The sequence below is a fragment of the Hippopotamus amphibius genome, chromosome 1, assembly GCF_030028045.1.
Source record: "Hippopotamus amphibius kiboko isolate mHipAmp2 chromosome 1, mHipAmp2.hap2, whole genome shotgun sequence".
NCBI classification, from domain to species: domain Eukaryota; kingdom Metazoa; phylum Chordata; class Mammalia; order Artiodactyla; family Hippopotamidae; genus Hippopotamus; species Hippopotamus amphibius.
In genome coordinates, this window is record NC_080186.1 from 69,947,755 (window position 1) to 69,972,517 (window position 24,763).

General features: G+C 40.1%; 1 protein-coding gene across 3 annotated transcripts; it reads left to right on the forward strand.

Annotated features, from left to right (window-relative positions):
* Window positions 1-28: 28 nt before the first annotated feature.
* On the forward strand, window positions 29-24,503 carry CRYZ (crystallin zeta). Of its 3 annotated transcripts, none has more exons than XM_057716022.1 (9): window positions 29-132; window positions 5,256-5,379; window positions 6,987-7,139; window positions 10,559-10,722; window positions 15,246-15,297; window positions 19,353-19,502; window positions 22,618-22,719; window positions 22,817-22,912; window positions 23,343-24,502. In XM_057716022.1, exons 2-9 carry the CDS (start codon window positions 5,269-5,271, stop codon window positions 23,505-23,507), a joined length of 993 nt encoding a protein of 330 aa, XP_057572005.1. In that variant the 5' UTR covers window positions 29-132; window positions 5,256-5,268; the 3' UTR covers window positions 23,508-24,502. The 3 variants fall into 3 exon arrangements, with proteins under 3 accessions (XP_057572005.1, XP_057572022.1, XP_057572014.1); XM_057716039.1 differs by lacking the exon at window positions 29-132 and adding an exon at window positions 871-890 and having other exon boundaries at window positions 23,343-24,503; XM_057716031.1 differs by lacking the exon at window positions 29-132 and adding an exon at window positions 3,994-4,136 and having other exon boundaries at window positions 23,343-24,503.
* Window positions 24,504-24,763: the final 260 nt, after the last annotated feature.

Consider the following 24,763-nt stretch of genomic DNA (forward strand, 5'->3'; position numbering starts at 1 on the left):
GCCCGGCCCTGGGGGCGGGGCGGGGCGGGGCGGGGCGGAGCTGAAAGCGCGGCGGACGGCCGAGCCCTCCCCCCTCTTCCCCGGGAACCTGAGGGAGCGCTCACAGATTGTGATTTCCCACTCTAGAACCGGGTAAGTGGTTTCATTAAACGTCTCTTTAGTTCAGGCTGCCGACACCCCCAGAGCTCGTCCGAAAAGAACCGAGCTGGGTTTCGGCTGCTCCCCTGTCCTGCGTTCCGTGCTCCCCGAGAACCAGTGAATAAAGTGTCCGTGGCCGAAGTTATTCCCCTCCCGGGGCTGCAGGGTGATCCGTAAATCACCGGGGCCGCTTTAGCTGCGGCCCTGAGAGCCCAGCCTTGCCTTCTGGCAGGGTCGGCGTTTCGGGCCCCGCCGCGGGGCGCCCGCTCGTCCTCCCGCCGCCCCGCTCGCCCTGCCGGCCCCCCGCTGGATTTCCCCCCGGCCCGGCGCCAGCTCTGGGTTGCGGCGGCCGCGCGCGTGGGCTGTCAGCCCCGCGCACAGCCAGCGCGAGGAGCCGACTTCTCCTTTCGGGTTCCTGTTTCCCCAGGGCTCTTTCCGTCCGGCCTCTCCTCCTGCTTTGCTGTCAGAGTTGCCATCCGACCTCTGGAGAGACGTGTAGATTTTTTTCACTCTCCGTCTCCCCTTCCCCGCTCCCCGAAAAGGCCCCCACCTAGAGAATCTTCAAAAGAAAGAATTAGCAAAACACCCAGTTAACACACGTGGAATGTTTACATAGTTCCTAGAGGAGAGGTATCCCACTGACCAAGGAAGATGTTAATGATTGAACTATTGAAAGGCTGAAGTTTGGACTCTTTGTCCGCAGCTGCTGGGAATGGCCGTGTGATTCCCCACTGAAACCACTGGGACGCTCCGTGAGTGACTGGTCAGCAGTCGTAAATCCCGCCTAGCTCTGCTCCCCCGGCACTGGAGCAGCCTGACCAGTTAGTTCCATCCAGTCTTTTCCTCAGAATACCTGGAGGGGTTTGAGTAGAATAATTACCAGTTCAGCCCCTCCAGGCCAGTGAACTAACCTAACAAGATCACACACAGCCAGGAAGAGACTTTTCTTTGGCTGCTTTTAATTTTTAAAATTTTTCCTAGGTTAAGAATAATATGCTTACATGAGTCATTCTTGATCAACAGCAGCACATTTTATAATGTTTGATTCTCTTTCCAAGTTTTTTTTTCTTGCCAGAAATTCTTATTTAAGAATTATTTGGGAATTTCTTCTGTTCCCTTTTATAATATGCCTTTGCTTTGGCTTTGTGAATTGATTTGTTCATTCTGTGTGAAAATATATTTCCAGCTTTTTCCCTATCCCTTTAATTTTCATTTAAACCAAATGGATTCAAGTGTAGCTTGGAAATGATCACTGAGGAAGAATTTTAAATTCTGTATTTCCTCCATTTGCAAAGTATGGTTGGCAACCTTTCATATGTAAAAAGTAAAACCAAACGTTGAACCAAGATGCTCTAATTCTTTAAAGTTTATATTTGATAAACAGAAAAACCTATTTGATAAAAACCAAAAAACTACTTGAAATATAGCTTAATTAAAAGACACAAGCAGTGTGACAAGCCTGCTGCTGATTGCAAATGATTTACTCTGAATAATAGAGCTTACAGCATGTCAGGCGTGCTCTGAAGCACTCACCATGTGCTGTTGCAGTTCATCTTTATAGGGATCCTATGCTGGGGGACATTGGCCGCATTTTACAGATAGGGAAATTATTAGTTTTCCTGATAGAATCTCTAGTGGATCCCTTAACTTATAGGCATTTGAAAAATTTCAGACTCAAAGCAGATGCCTTAATCATAAAATATGTAACACTACCTGCAGGTTAGTTGAATTTCATATTTCTAGCTCAGTCTGTCTCACTATCATCATTGTAAATTCTATCTCTAAGAAATTAAAGGTCCTTTATGCCAACATTTCAAAGGGTGAGATGAAAAGGATTTTATAGTAAGGGGAAAGAAACAGCTAACGACATTTAAGGTGTTGGGTTCCAGCTCTGCTTCGGTTTGATCCTGATGAGTCTCTTAACGCCTTGAATGTTTTCCATCCATAAGATGGACGGTGATTTTATTTCCACTTCTGCATACAATTTAATGGTGGTTTTAATAACTTGCTTTTCTGCCTATTATGAAAATTATGTCAATGGACGTGAAAGATGTGCTTTTCAGAAGAAATCAGGTATTGCAAGAGTTTAAGAATTGTAATTACTATTAGTATGTTGTATTATTTTATTATTTTTATTACTTTTTTAGCATAGCACCTGTATTATGAAGCAGATGATGATCCTGTGGGTAGTTGAGGGGTTTCAAAGGCAGTGAGTGCAGATTGGAGCCTGATCAATCATAGTGGCAAAGCCTCAGTGGGAAATAAGATCACCAGAAGCAGAGTAGAAGTCAGAGCTGTCAAGGTCATGCCCCGTTTCCTTAGGAGCTCCATAGGATAAGGTGTGGTACTGGGCGAAGCAGGGGGGTCTCCTAAATGCAGGATTGAGGATGAGTCTCCTTCCTTTGTTCCTTTCTTCCAACTGCGAGGGGAAAAGTATATGTGCTAGATATTTTTGACAGATCCTATTTCAGGGTAATTTTGCTTTTATTATTGCTACAGTTTTTTGAGGGTACTAGTGATGTCTGTTGATGAAAAGATAGATGCAAGAGCTTGAAAGAAATAAATAGGTAGGGAGTGGTAGGTATGGAAAGTAGGAAAAGAGCTACTCCTCTTAACATGGGGTGTGTGTTCATTGGGGGGAGATGAGGGCAGAGTGAGCAGGAGCTGGAGTCGGGGGTGCTGGGGCTTGTTCTCCTTGCCTTCTGTGCTCTCTGTGTTTGGCACAGTGCCTTGCTTACAGTTAATGTTCAAAAAATACATGTTGAATGAATAACAACCTATGTTTGGTGTTAGTGTTTTGTTTAAATGATTCTCTGGACTATGAACTCTGAGGCTAAGGACTTGATTTTACAAAGAGTCCTTTAAATATTGTTAAATTAAATCAAAGGTGACTATTGAATTACAGAACCAAAGATATTATAATGAATAAGAAATTGGAAAGGAGAAAATAGATGGGAAAGGAATCGTGATATCACTCTATATAGGAATGAACATTTGCCAGGTTCTGTGCTTGTTACTTGTCATGTCTCTTGCATAGTAACCCAGGGTGGAGCTCAGTTTTCAGATGAAGAAGCTCAAAAAAAGTGACTGCCTTGCCCAAGGCCGCTCGGCTAGTAAATGATAGATTTGGGATTCATACTGGGAGCTGTCAGATTCCAATGCCCACACTCTCTCCACAACACCATGCTAAAGATAAAAAGGGAAAAAAAAACCCCACAAAAAACTATGTTCTTATTTTCAGAGTAGAAAACTCTGATCTGTGCAATCTTTTCTTTTTCTGTTTGATTTTCTTTATGTATATTTTCACTTTCTTCTCTAAGAAATACTCAACTTGTGTGAAGACCCAAATAGAAACACAGTAGTGAGACTGCTGGGTAGGTATGGCGTGAGCTGCCTTTTTTTGGTCCTAGCTCCCTGCACAGGACTTCTCACTCTAGGACTGCTTAGTGCTCTACAGTGTAGTGAGGCTTATGTCTGCTTCTGCACACACCACCCCCGTCCTTTTTTTTTTTTTTTGTAAGAGGGCTCCCCTTATGGATAGATCATTGCTAAACAGCCTTTTAGCAATGGAGAGTTTACTTTCTCCTCTGTGTTAGGTACTATATTAAATCATTCTAAATAAAGGGTTTTAAAATGACAACTTTTGATTAATTATATCAAGAACTTTGCATTAATAACACTATCAAAGTGTTTTGAGTCCCCCCACACGTGGAAAGCCACTTTAGTTAGCGTGGGCTCTGCCGTCCTGAGGAGTCCTCTGTTGAGCTTCAGTACCATCAGAGTCTGGATTCTTTCATCTCAAGTCCTAGTTTCTGCAACTCTTTTTGATGTTTCAGCTGCTCGTGGTTGGTGAATATGATTATTCCAGAAGTTGGCAAAGATGTTCCCGGTGGTAGCAGAGTCTAACAGTATTCGATGTGGTTAATTGCAAGAAATTGTCATAGCATACAAATAAAATTATGGAGATCAGTCAAAGCCCTTTCATTACATCTCTATAGGTATAAGATTTCCAAAGTTATCCAATTCTACATATAAATATTCTTTACCTTTCCTAAGCCTATTTTAACTTTGAGTTTTCTTTTCATTTCAATATTAACAGTGGTAGAATAGGGAAGGTGGGAGGGAATCACGGGAGGAAAGGGATATGGGGATATATATATAAATACAGCTGATTCGCCTTGGTGTACAGCAAAAACTGGCACCATAGTGGAAAGCAATTATATTCCAATAAAGAGCTTAAAAAAAAAAACAGTGGTAGAGGAGAAAGGTTAGCTATAAATTACCTTTGTGATTTACAGATTACATGCAAAGGAGTATTTTTAGTTTTTAATGTTTATAACTTCTTTGTTAAAATGAATGAACTTCATAAAACTGTTTTAACATTGATAAATCTCAAAAGCTTAATGCTGAGAGGAAAAAGCTAGTTGTAGAATTCAGTACAATATGATCCAATTTAAATAAAGTTTGAAAACATGCAAAACAATAGCAATAGTGCATATTGTTTACCAGTGCGGTTACATGTGGCAGTGGTATTACATTATGCCTGAGAAGGATGAGCACGGAATTTATGGGAATGGTCACCTCTTAAAATTGTGGGACACAAATGGCTTTGGGGATGGGTACAAGAGGCTTCGGTTATATCTGTAACGTTTTAGGTTTTTGCAATGTTAAGATTTGTTAAAGCTGGGTGGCAGGTAATTATTATATTCTTTATATTTCTTTTTATATTTGAAATATTACATAATCTAACAAAAGATCTATATCTAATGTTAAGAAAACTTACATTAGCCCCTAGAATTGCCAAGATGTTGCAGCCCAAACTTACACCAAAGGAAATCTAAGATATTGTATCATGCTTCATCTATCCAGATGTTTTTGTGTGTATGTTTGATTCCCTTGTTGAAGGCACTAAATCCCTGCAGGAAGTAATATAAAGTATTTTGCTTTGTAGCTGAAGGATTTGTAAGATGAAAGGTCCTTAAACATGAAATGAGATCAGTGGTAAGCTCATGATTTAAATTGTTGTTTGAAAAATTGTTTGATCTTCTCCCTCCAGGGGAAAAAACATGGTGATAGCCTAGATACAATATGACAATATGTTAATTTTTTTTTCTTAGTATCTAGGTCACCATGGCGACTGGACAGAAGTTGATGAGAGCTATTAGAGTTTTTGAATTTGGTGGACCAGAAGTGCTGAAACTCCAGTCAGATGTTGCCATACCAATTCCGAAAGACCATCAGGTGGAAATCATTACTTAAGAACAGACAATGATTACACTGTGTGTGTGTCTCTAGCACATCAAGTTAGTGTTCAAAAGAAGGAAACTCATAGTGACTTATAAAGATATTGAATTAGGACAGAGTTTACACTGTTTACATCTATAAGCTCTGACAAAGATAATGTAGTTCTAACTCTAATGGAGTAAATGAATGGAAAGGAATAACATAAGAAAATTTTTGAAGTTGAGAATCATTTGTGCACTACACTAATTGGATTTTTCTGAATGGAGTCATAAGTAGTTTTGAACAAGTTATTCTTTTACAGACTTTCTGATCTTTGTTTTATGCATGGGGAAAATAATTTTCTTTTGCATACATGCTTTTTCACATATAAGAAAATTTAAATGCAGAGTTTAATCATTTCTGGTGACTTTAACAATATATTTTTTCAATACAAATTGTATATTTTTATTATTGCACCTTCCATGGCTCTCACGTCTAATTTCCTTAGCAAGCACTATGAGAGTTTTTACAATTTGGTCATAATTTGGCAAAGATTTATTTCTTATCATTCCTCCTCAACAGACTGCTGTAACAATACAAGCTTTATCTGGTTTTCCCAAGAGGTCCTTTCATTCCTTCTGTCTTTGCACATACTCTTCCTTTAACCTGAAATATCCTTTTTCTCCTATCCTGAAAGAATTTCTACTCACCCTTTAAGACCTAGCTCAAATACGCTTCCTTTGTGAGGCTTTTCCTTACTTTTATTGCAGAAGTAATCATTCTGTATTGAGGTAAAATTAGCTTCTGTAATTGATATAGCCTCAAAATCTCAATGGTTCAACAATAGAAAATGATTTCTCATTCACAAAATTCCACAATTCTAAAATGTTGGTGGATTGAGTTCTCCTCCAAAGTGATTTAGGGACCCAGATTTCTTTCATCATGTGGCTCCGCCACCTTCAACACCTTCTAGGTCAGTGTGAAAGGGTGGAAACACTATGTGCATTGCCAAGGAAGGTCTTTGTGGGCAAGGCCTGAAAGTAGCGCTCGTCACTTTCATTCACATTTCATTTGGCTACTCATAACTGTGAGGGATCCAGGAAAGAATATTCTTCCTACCACCTAGGAAGAGGAGGAAACAGGGTTGATGAGTACATAGAGGTCTCTGCCACACATCCCCTCAGATATTTCCACCACTATTCCCAAATGTGTGTAACATAGCACATAAACCATTGTCTTTTTTTTTCTTTTTATGAGTGCACTCTGATTTTATTTTATTTTATTTGTTTAAGTTTTTATTGGCGTATAGATGATTTGCAATGCTGTATTAGTGTCTGATGTACAGCAAAGTGAATCAGTTATACATATACTTACTCCTTTTTTTTTTTTTAGATTCTTTCCCATAGAGGCCATTATAGAGTATTGAGTAGAGTTCCTTGTGCTAGACATCAGGTTCTTATTAGTTATCTATTTTATATATTGTAGTGTGTATATATGTTGGTTTGTAAAACTGGAATGTAAGCTTTTCCTTGCCATTTTTATAGCTCCCATAATCACTGCAGTCCTAGTGTAATGCTGAATGAATGCCTAAAGCTCTGTGTGAACTAAGTACATTGTCATTGCAGGTTCTAATCAAAGTCCAAGGATGTGGTATAAACCCAGTGGACACATATATTCGCTCTGGTACTTACAGTAGAAAACCACTTCTACCCTATACTCCTGGCTTCGATGTGGCTGGGATAATAGAAGCTGTTGGAGAGAGTGTATCAGCTTTCAAGGTATTACATTTTTAATTTTTTTTATTTTAGCTTAATATATGTATTTTTTAACATTTTAACATAGCTTTAAAATGTACCTGTATTAAAGTCTTTAAAAGGCCCCATTACACAATTTCTGCCACTTGGGGGACTCCTCTAGTCAAAAAAGAAATTACCTTTCATCCAGAGACCTTGCTTGTTTGCCTTGTTGGGAATAAGTGCTGAGTAATTTCTGTGTCTCCACGTTGAACTGTGATCCTTTGATTTAACAGAAATACGTAAGGAAAGAAAATAAGCAAGGAAATTATACTATTTCCTAACTCTTGATAATACACAGCCAACATAGTTTTTTATTCCTTCTATAAATTTAGTTTCACAGTATAAAGGGAAGGCTAATTCTTTTGGATAATAAGTAAAAGATGAAAAAATTGCAAGGTCAACTATACATTTTTAGAGCTGTGACTCAGACCAAGGTGACTGAGTCAGTGAAAATGTTGTGATCAGAGCTTTGGTTATTTATGTGCCAAAAGGCACAAAAAACATGGATAGTACATTCACGTTCTAGCATCTTTCCTCGTCATTCCTTGACCTGCTCGGCTATTGCAGCACGTTTACCAAAACTGAACTGAGACAGCGAAGATTAACATGGCCCCCGCCCAGGAAGCCGGGCAAATTCCTACCTTTCCACTCCTCCGTCTATGGCAGTCTAGCTTTTGGCCCCACTGCTCCACTGAGACGATGCTTGCTCATGTCACTAATGGCCTCTGTGTTGCTGGAGCTAATGGGCCCTTTTATGTCATCATCTCTCTTGACTTCTCTGTGACATTTGACACAGCCTCTTACTTTTTCTTAAAAAAAACTTTTTCTTCAGCTTCTGTGACATCATATTCTCCCCTTCTCTCTCCCCCTTCCTCTCTGGACATCCTTTTTTGAGCTTCTTTTTCTCTCAGTACTCCTCACATCTTGGTGTTGCCCAGCACTCGCCGTCCCTACTTAGACTCTGCTTTTTGTATTCTCTGCCTTCTTGATGGTCTCATACATTCCCTTGGTTTCCATTATCACGTGTGATATCTTTAGCTTAGAATCTTCTAACAAGCTGTGGACCTGTGCTGTCCAAATACGGTAGCCACTAGCCACACATGGCTATTTAAAATTCAAATTCAAAATAAAATAAAATAAAATAAAATTCAAATTCAATTAAAATTAAAAACTCAGTTCCTCAGATGCTTAATAGACCCAGGTATCTAGTGGCTCCCCTATTGGACAGTGCAGATGTAGAGCATTTACCTCATCACAGAAAGCTGTGTTGCAGGGCATGGGACCCACATCAGCAACCTCCAGGAACCTCTTACTCATTGTATCTAAAACTGAGCTTATCTTTTCTCACAGTAAATCTGCTGCTCTCTCGCATGACTGTCTTGGTGACATGTGGGGTTCAAGGCTTATCTCTCCCGTCACTCTCCCTCACTCAACTCTCCCTTTCTGGAACTGTTTCCTTTCTCCTCTTTTCCTCCCCACTGCCTGTAGTGTAGTTTGGGTTGTCTTACATACCACCCTCCCTTCTTTCCCCTGCGAATCTGTTCTTGCTCTGTAAGGAGTGATCTTCTAAAATGTACTTATGATTGTTTTACACCTGTTTTAATTCTTGCATTAATTCTTAATAGATTTCAGGGTATTGCTGGAACTGTTTATGTTATGAAAGAAGACTGTTTCGTGCTCCTTCTTTCTGTCTTTCCATTCTCATCTCCGATTCCTTCTCACCCTGTAGCTTATTCTTTAGTAAGAACTGTGTGTTCTTCCCTGAATATCCCATGCTCTTTATCTCTGTGTCTTTGTTCATGTTGGCTCTTCTGCTTGGCAGAGCTAAACTGAAACTTATAAACATGGGTTCAAGGGCTTTTACTCTCCAGCTTTCATTTCTTTTCATTTTATCTCCTGAAACTATTACATTCCACACATTAAACTACTTATTCACTGGGAATGAACACTGGTGATTTCTCAGCACCTACTCCTGCCACTGTTCCTTGACTTACCTTGTTTCCCTCACCCGTAATGACTCGTCCCATTTCTAGTTTCCAAGACCTTGGCCTATCCTTCAAGGCCTATCTCAAATTCTAGCTTCTGAGTGAAGGTGTTCTTGATTCCTTCAACTTAGAAATAACTCTTTTTCTTTTTCTTGTGCCTATCTTTCATGTTTCATCATATTTGCTTTGCTTTGTAATTATTTCTATTCTTTTTTTCCTCTTCCTAGAGTTTAAGAAACTTGAGATTAGGGAGAGTGTCTTGCTGTTAATATCCATCACAGAACTCAAAGTGCTACTTTCCGTGGTGGATTCTTAGAACAGGTTTGAATTATATTGAAATCAATGCAATGTGTTTTTAAGCTGTAAAGACAGGATCAGTCTCAGATTAGTCGTACTTGACCATCTGCAGGCACCCTGTTAAGCAGTGATGCTTGTCTTTGACTCCTAGATGCCTTTTGAACCTTTTTTGTCTCTACCCCACCGCATAGTGCTTTATTACAGCGCGAATTAAAGTATATTGAGAGTTGTTGCCTTAATGTTCTGCTTATTCCAAAGAATATTTACATTATTATTTTTTTTTTTTAAGAAATAGGAGTTAGGAGAGGCAGTCTAATTTCCCTAGTGTACAGGTCACATTGAGCAGGCCTGTAGTGCTTGCATGGTGTCTTACCTTATTCGCAGTTACACATCTGCTTTCCAGTAACAAGGACCCAGCAGACGTTTATTGAGAGTTTGTTATGGTTCTGGTGCTGTGACAGGTGAAGACACCTGGCCTGGCTCATCTTTGCTGTCGGGATCCAGGCGGAGTCGCATGCTTTTTGGTGTATGCATGAAAAATGAGGGAAATACAGGAACAAATCTATGGAAAGGATTTAGAACAGGTGTTTGGTGTGTGGCAGAAACCTTACATTTTGTTTCTTCTCCCTAGTATTTTGGACCAAAAAAAAAATAATAACTGCCATTTACTAACGGCTTGATCTGAGCAAATTACTGAACTTGTTTGTGCCTCAGATTTCCTCATCTGTGTAGTGGGATTATCTAAAGGGAGATAATGAAGGTACTTTCCTCACAAGCCGTTGTGCAGATCAAAGTCGATAATGTGCATTTGACACTTAGTGCAGTGCCTGGCATAGCAAGCTCTCAGTAAAGGTCAGTTATCACCATCGTCATTTGACCGTGCTGGATATTCTCTCTTATCATTCCTATTTCCCTTGATTTTTCTCCTTACTACTTCCCATTAATAAAATATTTAGGAATGTTCAGTATTTTACCGTTATTTTTATGAGACCTTAGGATGTGGAAAACAGTATATAAATACTCATTTATTTCTTGTTAAGAAAGGTTGCATTATAAAGGATTGTACCCATGGTGACATCATTTTTAATCCCTGCGTTTATGAATTTATTGCTTTCCCAGAAGGGTGACAGAGTTTTCACTACCAGCACGATCTCTGGGGGCTACGCAGAGTACGCGCTGGCAGCCGATCACACTGTGTACCTGCTGCCAGAAACGCTGGACTTTAAACAGGGGGCTGCCGTCGGGATCCCGTATTTCACTGCTTATCGAGCTCTGCTCCACAGGTAATAACACACTCTGTCAGCTTTGTAACTGGCACCAGAGGAGGGCGATATTCATTGGAGGAAGATAATATATAATGTATGTTTCCTACCACCCGCTGGTCATTTTTGGTTCCCATTTGGTTACCATTAAGGTTTACAGAGCAAAAACTGTGCTAATTTGGGAGATTGTTTTAATCACTGAAGAATAAAAGAAAAGCAAAACACTGCCTTTGTCTTCAGGATGCTCACAGTCTAAGAGTAATAATACTGATACATAATGTGGAAAGGACAGTGGTAGAGATGTGCGTAGGGATTTATGGGATCACGAGGAATGTGCCTGTGGGGATGAAGTAGGGCTTCCTGGAAAGATGTGAGACTTGGATTATTTTAAAGCCATGGTTTAAAAATCTTGTTATCCAGCTGCAGAAACTAATTGCTTAAAAGTACAGTTAAAGGGCTCTACTCTAGACCCACTGGTCAGTTTCCATGGCTGCTGTGTGAAAATCTGTATTTTAATTAAATTCCCTAGGTATTTGAAAAGGGTCAGAGGGAATTATCCTGGGGAAGGGTAGCTGGGAGTGGGGAGGGCATCCTAGACAATGGAGATAGTTGGTGTGGGGGCAAACATCGTGGCATCTGGGGAGAAGAGCTATAGCAATTTGCTTTTGTTGGATAGGAGATTTCAAGGCAAAGAGTGGTGAAGAATAAGGTTGGAGCATAGTAATCTCCGTAAAAGTTAGCTGCCATTATCAAATAGGCAGGCTTCGGATTGTAAAAAGCTAGAGTATAGCACTCACACATTGTTCTGTAAGGGGTTGGGGGTCATGCAGTGTTCTATTCAGGAGAGGGATATTGTCATATTTGTATTTTATTAAGATCACCTATCTGCTGGGAGGATGGATTTGATGACAGGAATGGAGAAAGAGATGGAAGGGTCTTACAGAAGTACCCCCTAGGCAAATACTTAAGGGCCAGAGCAAGGGTTGTGATGGAAATGGATAGGAAAGGACAACTATTTAGCGTGTAAAATCAGAAATATTTGGTGGCTGTTTGCATGTGGAGAATGAGGGAAAGAGCTTAAGAATACTTAAAGCTTTAAACTTGGGTAATGTTTAACGTGACAAAGAGAAGGAGGAAAAAGTTTCAAAGGGAAACTGAGTTCAGTTTTGGATGTGTAACTAAGACAGACATTGTCATGGAGAAGTCCAGCAGCCTATCAGATAAAAGAGTCTGAAGCTTGAAGGTTGGAGGTATAAATTTGGGGCTGTCAGCATGGGGAGAGAGCTGACAAAATGAAAATCATTTAAACTTCCTCAGGGCATGAGAAGAACAGTGGAGTGAGACTGGAACCTTAGTGAGCATTGACATTTAGGAGTGTGGTCAGAGGTAGGGGACAGAGTCCTACGGGAACCAAAGGGAGTGTGTCCCAAAGGCAAGAGAGTCTAGACGTCACCATGTCTGTTAAACATCTGTTAAACTCGTAGGTGTTGAAGACAGGAAGACCTAGGTTATAGTAGTGTCTCTACCTACTTCTGGTCCACTTGCTTTCCTGTCTCAACTGTAGTTTACTGATTTGAAAAACATGGATAATAATAGCATGTACCTCATGGGGTGTGGTGAGAATTAAATGAAGTAATGCATGTAAAGCCCTTAATATGCACGTAGCACAGAGTAAGTGCTCAGTCAATGTGCATAGTGTTAGGGGTGGTAGTTGATGTTGCTACCAAAGAGGGAAGCTAGCTGTCAAACGCAGCTGTGAGGGCTGCTGGGAAAAAAAAATAACAGTTGGGCTGAGCAGTTAGGAGGTCATTGGTGGCTTTCGTCAGGTCATTTTCAGTAGAGTGGTGGACGGCAGCTTGATCGAGTGGGTTGAGGAAGGAAAAGGAAATTGATTCTTGAATGGAGACTACTTTTAAAAATGGGGTGAGACAGGAAGGAGGGGGTAGAAGAATACTTGAAGAGAGTGTGGGAACAGAGGGTGTTTTTTAAGGATGGACAGAACTTGGACGTGTTTATAGCTGAAAAAGGATGTAGCAGAGAGGGAGAGATGGGCGGCTTGGAAGAGAGGGCGGAGTGGCAGATGGAACAAGATCCTGCGCAAGGCAAGAAGGAGAGGACTTAGGACAGAGAGAGAGAGATTGGCTTCAGATCGAAAGGAGAAATCGTCTGTTAAGCCCGAAAGAGGTGATTATGGTGTAATTATGGAAAGTTTGTGGTCAGGGAGGCGGGGTGTTGAAGGCACTCATATGTGATTGCCTCACTTTTCATAACTAAATAGGAGGCAAGGTAATCTTGCGAGAATCAGAACTGCAGTGGTACCAAAATGCATGGCCATGTGGTACTTAGTCATTTGGATAAGTTATCCAGGAAGTTAGATTGTAATGTTAATCCAGGGCTGGAATATTAGTGACAGTTGACATAGTGTCAAGGAAATGAGAGTACTGGAGAGGGAGAGAGAGAAGTTGGGGCAAGGTACCATGGGGTCCGGGCTGACTAGAGAGGGAAGTGAGGCCAGGAGCAGCCAGAGGGCAGAAAAGGAGCAGCTGAGAGACAGCAATCTCTGTGAAGCTGAAGAAGAAGTTTTGAGAGAATATAGACTTACAGAATCAGGATAGGAGATTAGTATTGGTTATTAGTGTCTGATATTTCTCAGGTAGAATGGTTAGGGGTGGTTACCAGGGGTAGGGAGAGAGTGGTGAAAGTGGAGGAGAATTCAGGAATTGTGATGTGAGGTTTTCTTCCCGTGAATGTTGAAATCTCCCAGGTTGGGGCTGGATTTGGGGCAGAGGAGGAAGTCTGTGTGCCAGGTCCTAGCCTAGCCTTCTTCAGTGACTAGGAGGGGATACTACAGCAGCACAGAAGGCCAGGCCACACACTCCAGGCCTGCCATGGGCCCAAGGTGTAGAGGACTACTAGTCAGGGTTCTCCAGAGAAGCAGGACCAACAGAATGTGTATATTGATGGGTTGATTTATGAAGGCTCGGTGAGTCTAAAATCTGATGGGGAGGTCAGCAGGCTGGAGAGCCCGGGGAGAGTAGCCGTTCAAGTCCAAAGGCAGTCTGCTGACAGAATCCCTTCCTGCTCTGGGAGAAGTCCATCTTGTTTTAGGAAGCCTTCAACCGGTTGGGTGAGGCACATCGACATCATGGAAGATGATCTGCTTTATTCAGAGTCTACTGACTTAAAGGTTAATCTCACCCAAAAAAGCACCTTTACAGAAACATCCAGAATGTTTGACCTGTATCTGGCACCGTGGGCCTGCCAAGTTGACACATAAAATCAACCATCACAGTGTCCCTACGCAAGGATAGAAGGCTCATAGCTACAGGGATCTGGGAGAGGGTTAGCCTGCTTTTTCTCCACCCACTGCAAGCCCAGGGGTTTAGGAGACTGTGCTTAGTGTGTGAGGAGTTGTTTACAAGATTTTAAAGAAATCATTGGGAAGTTTTTCATGACCCATAACATAACATCAGTAATCCTGTTTCCTTACATTTGTGTTTTACTTTCTAAAATGTCTGAGTGTTTTGGTAATAGCTATCTCAGTTTATCATTCCAAACCCTCAGTTTAACTCACTGCCCTCAACTCCCATCTCTAAGCAAACATTTTGGAGACACTTCATTTACTGACTCACAATTGCCATTTGTCAGCTGTGGACACAGGGCCTTGAGCAGGACTCCAGGTTACTTTATTCTTATTCCCAGAGTGAACATACCGTCTGTACAGGGTGGCCACCTCCTATTGTCCTGGTTAGTAAGGGGTCCTTCCTGAGAGTCAGGTCTGGATCACACAGCCATTGATGGCTTGTGACATCAGCATGTGTCCATCTGAAATGATAAGGCGTCCCTCTCTGTCTTGCTGCACATTCCTTGTTTTCAGTGTAATAGAAAAGTAGTGGTATGAACCAGAAGTAAAAAGAATATGTCATTTCACCAAAGGGTTGGTCTGGACATTTTAGGGGATGACAAGGGAACCTGTGTGACAGTATTTATTGTATTTTCTTACTCTCCTGCCGTCGCTGACTCAGCATTGCTTTCTGAAACGAGGGCTTGGAGGCTGTGCAGCCAGATGTTCAAAGGCATGGAGAAGGAAGACAGTAGCTGCTGTGTTTACTTGGATATTACTCTGGACTGTGGAATAAAGACTGAGCTATAATGACCCCGTTTTGAGACAGTTTCTGTGGGATTGAGTGGGAGACTCCAGTTCCTCTAGGTGAAGTAATTTCACTTAACACACCTACAAGGCCTCTTAGACAGTTGCATGATAACATGATCCCTGCATCCCAGCAGTGCCTGGCCCAGGGTAGACTCCCAATAAACATTTGTTGAATGAGAAAATGAATTGAAGGTTTGTTTTTATCTGTGGCTCGGAAGAACCACTGTTTGGTCCTGCGGAGCTTGGAGAATATCTTGGGTTGTATATCAGGATGTTTCCTCTTTGGGTAAGTGTTGGTTGAACTGAGGGTAGAATTTTCTTAAGAATGATGACAAACATTGAGCTTAATTAGCTCCAAAGTCAGGCGATGAACCTGTGCTTTCTTTTTCAGTGCCCGTGTGAAAGCTGGAGAAAGTGTTCTGGTTCATGGGGCTAGTGGAGGAGTAAGTATTTTATTTTTTTATTTTTTTTTATTTTTAAAAGAGCTGACATTTGTGGGTTTCACATTGTATTTCTTTAAGTTGTTTTTAAAAGACAAATTTATAAATATAGTCAAGGGTGCTTTTTTCCTTTTTGTAGTGAGGCTTCTTTAAATTCTGTCTTCTGACGGTGATTCCCTGTCATTAGTTTAGCATTTCTTGGTTAATAAATTCAACAGATTACCTGATCAAAACGTATGCAGTAGGTTTTCCACCTGTGTTGGGTATGGACCAAGATAAACTGGCTTTGTTTTTCTCAAGTAGCGAATGTTACAAGAATATTTATTTAGAATTTTAAACAGTTCTTTAAGGTTAATATAAATTCCACCTTCCCTTAGATAAGAAAACTAAGGCCCATTAGAGCTTTACCTCGGTTGCCCCAGACAGCACTGCAAAGGCACACTGTGAGTTCTTCCTCCTTTCTAGCTCCCTTCCTCCGCGCCTGCTGCGCTTTGATGACATTCGTGGAGTGCAGAGTATACAGCTGTGTCCTTCACACCACAACCCACGGCTTACAATGCTAATGGGGGTGGGGGTGGGGGGGACTCAGAACCTATGAAATCAGCCCTACAGTGAACGCAAGCCTGTCAGAAACCTCTTCAAGAAGCTGGCTGTCCATCTGCCTCCGAGAAGCTTAGAGGAAAAGTTAGAGCTCTGAGGTTGGAATTTAGCAAGAAATCCACATGACCTCTATCCTGCCTGTAGAGGCTTTAGAAATTTTGGAGACAAGATTTCGCATTTTTAAAATACAGGAGGGGGAGTCAAGGGAGGGAGGGAATACGGGGATATGTGTATAAAAACAGATGATTGAACTTGGTGTACCCCCCCAAAAATAATAAATAAATAAAATTAAAATACAGGGCCTGGGTGGCTCACCTTGAGGAAGCTGGTTAACCCTTTCAGGACACTGTGTATTCCAGAGCGTGGATGGAGAGAAGATGAAACCTATTAATGACACATTGTTCCCGCAATGATGCGAGGCATCCTGGAAATGTGAATTTACCTCGAAAAGTGGCCAGATGATACAGAGAATTCAGACCTCTGCGCATCTGTTACTTTATGTGGTTGTATCACCAGGTTTCACACTCAGCTTCCTGTGTACCTTCAATGAATCAATTCTGAAGGATTTTACAGATCAGACAATTTACTTGAAATACACCAAGATTGTCTTTCTGGGGCTTGAGAAAATATGACAGATACACCTTGTCAAAAACTCCCATTGTTTAGTGTCACCAAAGTGGGTGTTTGGGGGTTAAATTAAATTTAACCCTAAGTAACTAAAGGATCTGTCAACCATGCATTTATTTAAATTGCTTTGGCTTTCAGAGAGCTAACCTTGTGCTCTGTGTCAAAGGGAGAGATTTCAGTAGGAAGGGGAGAGAAGAGTTTAAAGAAAATCTCTTTTTATTCCCTTTACCCTCTTCTAAAAAGCCAGGTCACTTCACCATGATTTTTTTTAAAAGGCAAAATCCACACTGTTCTCTGTGCTGGCTGAGTTTGTTAAATCCTTGGCTGGCAAGGATAGGCGGGTGGCCTGGTGTGTGAAGCGCTTCTGATCCTCCCTGCCCTATCAGAGGGAGACAGTGCTGGGTTTTGTCTTGCTTCTGTTTGTACTTTCTGTCCTCATTTAAATCAAATTCCTTTGGGATTATGTTGTGTATTTAAAATGGTGTAGAATTTATGAACACAGCTGCTATCCAGATATGTTGGTGGGAAGTGCCCTATTTTAGTGTCAACAAAATAAATAGAAGAAAAAATAATTGACACAGAATGGTATATAATCTATTGAGGGAATATTGTTAGTATAACTGTTGATAAGAATAGAATAAATGGTGCCTTTAAAATAGCTGTTGAGTGCCCCTTTGAAGAAGTTAGAGCATAAGGAGATATATTTACATTAACTCTTAGATTAAAATGTGGTTTTATTAGAAGCGCTGTTTTTAATTGAAAAATCAAAGTAGCAAAAGTCAGTCATGCTAACCACAAAGTGTATTGTTATTTCATGGAATTGAATGTCTGTTGCACTCAGTAGACAGAGAGTTCCCTGTGTTTGTTTTAGTTAAATCAAACAAATCCTCACCATAACCCAAGTGGGTTCAGGCTCATCACTCCCATATGCCATACAGTCTTTAAGGTCTATTTCAAGCCTGGGAGTCTGTGATTCTGTTGCAATTTTAATTAGCTTGCATCATTAGTTTTCACCTTAATTCTTTTCTATCATGCCCAATCCATAATCATTTTGCCTTCCTTTAAATCAGTAATTATCAATAAGGGGTAATTTTGTATCATCTCTTCTCCCCCTCGGGGACATCTGGCAGTGTCTAGGGACACTTTTGGGTATCACAACTGGATGAAGGGGTCTGGCATCCAGTGCATAGAAGCCAGGCGTGCTGCTAAGCATCCTTCACCGGGCGGGATAGCCCCCACCGCGGAGAATTCCCCAGCCCAGTAGTGCCCAGTTTGAGAAATCTGGCTCTAAATGTTTGTGACCCTTGTCTGTGCCATTCATTTGTCAGGGGATCAAACGTATATTTCCTAGTTTTGCAATTTCAAGAATTGCTTTTATCTATATTCCTAAAATAATTTTATTTCTCCTGTATACTAAGCACATTTATCTAGTGCTCTAGTGATTTCATCCAGTCCCATGGCTTTAAATACCATCTGTAAATTGATGAATCTCAAATGTATGTTTCCAATTCTGAACTCTTTCAAGCCCATACCCATATTCAACTGATTACTGAACATCTTCAGTTAGGTGAGCTCAGCATGTTCAAAGTGAATTCTTGATGCTCTCACACACTTGATCCTCTCTAATCTTCCTCATCCCAGTTAATCTGGCCAAAGACCTGGGAGACATCCTTGATTTTTCTCTTTTCCTCACCTCCCACCTTCAGTCCATGAGGAAGGCCTGCTCTTCTTGCTCCCATTTCGCCCACCTTCTTTTTGCCTCTCACATAGTTGATACGTTCTTTTAAAAACCTAATTCAGATCCTGTCCCTCTCCTGCTTAAACTCTCCAGTAGTTCTGCATGGCTCTTAAATATAAGCCACAGCCTTTTGCTCCAAGGCCCTGTGTGCCTTGGCCTCTCTGTGCCCCTCTGGCCTCATCATCTGCTCTCCCACGTGTCCCGCCCTCAGGCCACATTGATCCTCCTTCTGATCTTTGAAGGCCCCAAGCTCATCACTGGTTCAGCAGGATAGCCATGACCATTCTGCCTCCAACATTCTCCCGCAGGCTTCCCGGACTGTCACGCGTTTGTCCCTCACGTCATTCAGGTCTTGCCTCTTCAGAGCGGCCTTCCCTGATGACCTAACTGGCCCCTTTCCCTATCTCTTTATAATCTAATAGGCTATTTTATTTTTTCAAGTACTTTTCATTTTCTGAATTTACTTTATTCATTTATTTGTTCATGTGATTGTTATCTTCCCCCTTCCTTAGAATGTGTTTCTCACATGAAGAACCATGTCCACATAGTAAATAATAAATGTTCTTCATATTAATGAATAATTTGTCCATGTACTTACTTGTCTCTTCCACTTGAGTGGTAGAGGGCTTACTTTGCTATGTGGTATTTTGTATGTGCAGTTAAAGTATGAAGCCAGTGAGCACATTGTGATCATCTTTAAAGCCTGTATCTTCTGCACAAAGTAGATGCTAAGTGAACATTTTGTGCAGTGGTTACAAACTCAAGCTCTGCAGTCTGATTTGGTCCAGCTCCTGTTTCCATCTATATAAACTTCGGTTTTCTCATCTGTGGACCAGGGAGAATAACAATATTTACTTCATAGGCTTATTGTGAGGATGAAATGAAGCAATACATAGAGAGTATTGAGTGTAATACCTGGCATATTATAAATGCTCAGTAATTTAGCTATTGTTCTTATTTCTTTGTTTAGACTCTTAAACTTCTTAACAATAGGCTAGAACCTAGGAGAACCTTAAGTTCATTATATGTATTTAATCAGTGTTTTCAGGGATGCAAAGGATCTAAAACTGTTGGGCTATATTTTGTTTTTCAGGTTGGAATAGCAGCGTGCCAAATTGCTAGAGCTTACGGCTTAAAGGTTTGGGGCACAGCTGGTACTGAGGAAGGACAAAAGATTGTTTTACAAAATGGAGCCCACGAAGTGTTTAATCACAAAGAAGCTAATTATATTGATAAAATTAAGGTAAAATTGTTCTATAATTCTATAAAAGTAAAATGTTCTTTTGTAAGTTCTTTTATCAACTACTCTTAAAGTTGTTTGTTTTACCTATGGGTGTTTTAAAGTTTTAATTAATTTAAAAAGCAGAGATGTCTAATTTTCAGACCTTCACTATCATTTGTCGTGTTTATTTTTCCTAAATAAAGTACAGCCTCTCTAGAGGCTTATAGCTATAAAAAGTGGTACTCTTTAATGCAAATCACATTTTAAGTAAAGCCACAGCTTTGTATTTGCAGCTGTGAGGCTTTTATATATATATAGAAAGTAAATATTGTGAAATGATCACCACAATAAGTCTAGTTAACATTTGGCCCCATACATTTTTTTTCTTGTTATGAGAACTTTTAAGAGCTATTCTCTTAGCAATTTTCAAGTATATAATACAGTACTATTAACTGTAGAAACCGTGCTGTACATTACATCCCCATGACTTATTTATTTTACAACTGTTATTTGAAGTTTGTACCTTTTGATCCCACCTGTACCCATTTCACCCACCCACCAACCCCCTAACCCCACCTTTGGCAACAAAAAGGTGTTCTTAATATAATTTCTATTGGTATAAATTTTCCATAGAAGAGAAGTTATCCATAGATTAGAAACTGAATCTCTCTAGCTTAGGGAATGAAGTTTATTTGCTTACTAGATGCTTTGGGGGAGTAATCACTAACTCATCCAAAGCAGTGAGGTAGAGTTTGGTTATTGTTGCATCTATTCCATTGCTGCAACAGAATTAAAGCAGATTCTGAAGTTCTCCATTTGTGCTGTAGGAGCAATTTACTAAACACTGATTACTTTGCTAATCCTCAAACTACTTGCTCATGTTGAGAAGGAATTAGGGTATTCCAGGTACTGATTACTGTGTAAACAAGGCCATTACAAACTGAGGGAAAATATGAGTGAGAGTTTATTACCACTAAATCATCTTGCCAAAAAACTAGGTAAAGGCACTCCTTTGTTGTATGTTGAGGGAACCTAGATTGATTTGAGTGTGCACTCCTGATGCCATTATCAAAGATGAAAAATGGTCAGTTATTTTAAGAATATGTTTTTGTTTTACAGTCTAATTTTAAGACCATGAGGCCTTGTAGCTTCCATCTCTTTTACTGATTCCTTCTGCTTAAGTCTCTCTCATTCTCCAAAAACATTCTCTTAACCTTTTATCTCCCCCTCCCTCCCTTACCACCACATTTCTTGAAAAAGTAGGGGGTACGTACTGCTCTTAGTACATTACCTCCCACTGCGGTTTCGCTCCCCGGCCAGCTACTTACACGGCTTCTCAGGCGCGCTGATGAGCCCCTAGTTACCAGTCAGCTGCTCTTGGCTCAGTTCTCATCCTGCTTGATCCTGACCACACCTCCTGGAAGCTGATTCTCTTCTCACTTCTTTCACTTCATTTTCAGTCTCCTTCCTCTTCATTTCATTTAAATGTTGGTATTCCTTAAGTTTTTCTCCTGGGTCTCTCATCTTCTGGTGCTACAACTCCATCCTGATCCATCTCATATACACTGTTATACTGCTGGTTTCCAACACTATCTCTGGCCCATTTCATTCCTTCACGCCATCAGCCTGCTAGACATTGTCACTTACCAGGTCCCCCAAGACAGAAACCCACATTTCATTTCCTGTTCCTGTCATTTAGTCACCATTCTCCCTCCTGCCCCATCAAATTGGTCACCTCATCTATCAGTTTCATCTCTGGCATGACTTTCAAATGTGTCTCTGTTTCTCTTTTCCCTTCACCATTGTGACTTCGTTTCATCCTTATCCTCGCCAGCCTTGACTGAGAGCTGAGCTAATGTCCCCTTCTGTCTTCTCTGCTGTCTCCAGAGTTTTTGGTTCTCTGTTTAAAAAAAAGAAGGAAAAAAGACTTCAGAAATAACTGAAATGAGAGCTCCATGAGAACAGGAATTTTTGTCTTTCCTGTCCCCTGCTGTACCTCCAGTGTCTAAAACAGGGTCTGGCACAAGAATTAATTAATGAACACCTGCCCCCCAAAAGTCCAGTCTTTTAATGTGGCATTTGATGTATTTTCACAGTCTGAACCTATTTGCAGTCTCTTGTCTTCCACCCTTCCTCCCTCCCCACCCCCCCATCTCTTTCCCAAATATGCACTTCAGTTCTGCTGGGCCACTTTCCAGTTTCAGCTTGAACTCTCAGTCCCTATATCTTTGCTTTTCTGTTTCTTCTGTCCAGACTGACTGCCTCATGTCTAGCTTCCCCTTGCCCCCTCTTCCTTCTATTTTATTTAAGGAACCCCTACTCATCCCTCAGGGCCCAGGTCATCATCTTTGTGGAATTTTCGCTGACCTTTACAGGTGATCAGAGTTGTAACTTTTTTTCCCTCTGTAACCTATGGTTTATTTCTGCTAATACAGTACTTAGCCCATCACATCACAGCTATGACTGTAGTGTTTTCCATCTTCCTCACTTTGTTTTGAGCTCTTTGTATCCATCTTGGCATTCCTGGTGCCTCACACAATGCCTGACACAGGTATTCAGTGTTTTGTTAAAATAAATGAATATAAGATAGATAGATATGTATAGCTTATTTAAGAACCACCAACATCTGAGAGCCCAAAAGAAGTAGTGTGCCAAGATGATTGTAAACCACTTAGAACAAAACTGAACGCACACATGTACAATCCTGCAATACCAAACAGCCAGTGATTTTTTTTCTTTTGTTGTCTGTTTTTTAATAAAAATGGGAGTCCCCAATGCTCAGTTTTGGATTTTTGATCTGTTGATTCTTTCTCTATCAAAGTACATTTTGAAGATAGAAAATTTTCAGCTAAGGAAAAAGTACTTTATAGCCAAGTTGAGTCTAAGCATCTGAAAATTTTGGACATATTTTATTTCATTATAGCAATTTATTTAATACAGACCTTTATCATTTTAGATGTTGTAGCTAGTACCTTGGAATTACAGCATCACTATATAATTAATCTTAAAATTTGCATTATTAGTCTTTAAAATATAACATCTTCTGTCATTTGAAGTACATTTCTGTAATATATGGGAGTATGATAACAGCTTTTTTATTTTCCTAATCTACTCTGCATTTTTTTATATTATATAGAAATCTGTTGGTGAAAAAGGAGTTGATGTGATTATTGAAATGTTAGCTAATGTAAATCTTAGCAAAGATTTGAATCTCTTGTCACATGGAGGGAGAGTAATAGTAAGTATTTCATTTTTTTTTACCACTTTGCAGTTTTGTCATAATTTAACACTATTTTGCAGTAATCTTTTAATTATAAGCATGTTTTTCATACTAGGTTGTTGGCAGCAGAGGTCCTGTTGAAATAAACCCACGGGACACCATGGCAAAGGAATCTAGCATAATAGGAGTTGCTCTCTATTCATCCACCAAGGTAGGAAAAGAAGTGATTCTCATTTTGGTAACTTAAACGTTGATAAAATTTACCTAGTCAGGCAGACTGAAAATTTAAGTATATATTAAAGTTAATTATCTAAGTGGGTTAAGGATTAATCCCTGGAAGATAACTAGGGTGACAATATAATTTTTTTTCTAAGCCAGGGCACTTATGAAAGAGAAAGGAGATACTATTAATAATTATTGATTACTTCAGGACAGTAGGTATTTTGTAAACTGAGGCTGCCACAGACAAATTGCACTGATGGTTAGCCTATGGAAAACCACTTTTTTGTAGTTCTGGACAAGTTGACAAAAGCCACACATTTGTGAGAAACTCTTAATGCTCTCTTAGATTCTGAAAATTTTTAATGCTTCTGAAGATTGTCGTGTGTTCCTCTATTTAAAAAACTTTGTCTTTCCCTCAGGAGGAATTTCAGCAGTTTGCAGCAGCCCTTCAAGCCGGAATGGAAGTTGGTTGGTTGAGACCAGTAATAGGTCCCCAGTATCCGTTGGAGAAGGTGGCCCAGGCTCATGAAGATATCATTCATAGCAGTGGGGCTGCTGGAAAAATGATTCTTCTCTTAAACTGATTAATCCTTCCATAGATTTCCTGTGTAATTAGAGGTTTCTTACCTCAGTTTTACGTACACTACATTTGCTTTAATTAGCATTCATTTGATTCAGTGCGTTTCTTATATTTAAAAAAAAAAGATTTATCTTTAATGATCATAGACATTGGAGTGCAGTTTATTTTATAGCTGGCAGTATTCTTTATGCCTTCTGCCCCTCATCAAGGAATCATCGTAGTAGGAAACAGAAAATTAGGGGTCACTTGGCATTGGGGGACATTACAGAAATCCCTGTTACTTGATCGTTGATTCCATACCTTTGACTAAAACACTAATTCAGAATAAGACTGCTTGATTCCCAAGCCTACTTCGTTATAAAAACCTTATAGGGACTTCCCTGGTGGTCTAGTGGTTGAGACTTGGCCAGGGGTGCAGGCTCGTTCCCTGGTCAGGGAGCTAGGATCCCACGTATCTTAGGCCCAAAAAACCAAAACATAAACAGAATCAATGTTGTAACAAATTCAATAAAGACTTTAAAAATGGTCCACATTAAAAGATCTTAAAAAAAAAAAAAGAACCTTATAAGGGTTCTTTAGTCTCTGATTAGCCCAGAACTATATTGGACTCTGAAGATTTTCTGGACTAAATGAGACTTCTTTTCCGAACTAATCTCGTCTAGATCTACAAGTCTGTCAGAAGGGCAACATAAGTGATGTCCAGAGAAATGTGCTAGTCTTCCAGTATTGTCCAATATATTATGACATTCACTAGGTTAATGATTGATTACCAATGATCCTTATACTCTGTGAGGACAGCAGCCTTATTTTTGGTATAATATGGTACTAGATGTATAGTTTTCAAATAGATACTTATTGATGATTCAGCTTCAAAGTAGATTTAGAATTATCTGTTTGTATGGTGTTGATCATATATTTTTATTTAAATTAATAAATGAATTTACACGTTAAGAATGATCTGCTTTTATTATTGTAACACGGTACTGCAGTAAATTCTAGAGGAAATTAAAAACTGTTTTTCTAGTTTGTCTTACATATAGTACTTACCTTACATCACTTACATAGTGCTGAACATTTACTTCCTAACAGTGTTCTGTGTTGGAAGTCTTTAAACTGAATTAAATGATTACCTAGAAATCTTGCCATCAGTATTATATCCCAGGAAATGAGGATTGTTATTTTCGTTCTTGTTTTTCTTCATGTGAACACAGCCTCCTATCTGTTATTGTATTACATGGTTGATTCTCTTGACCTGATTTG

Bases quoted from the DNA above. Each gene is read 5' to 3' on its own strand.
- CRYZ (XM_057716022.1), top strand. From the start codon at position 5,269: ATGGCGACTGGACAGAAGTTGATGAGAGCTATTAGAGTTTTTGAATTT. The intron at 5,380-6,986 runs GTGGAAATCATT...TTGTCATTGCAG, and splicing joins CAATTCCGAAAGACCATCAG to GTTCTAATCAAAGTCCAAGG. The intron at 10,723-15,245 runs GTAATAACACAC...TTTCTTTTTCAG, and splicing joins TATCGAGCTCTGCTCCACAG to TGCCCGTGTGAAAGCTGGAG.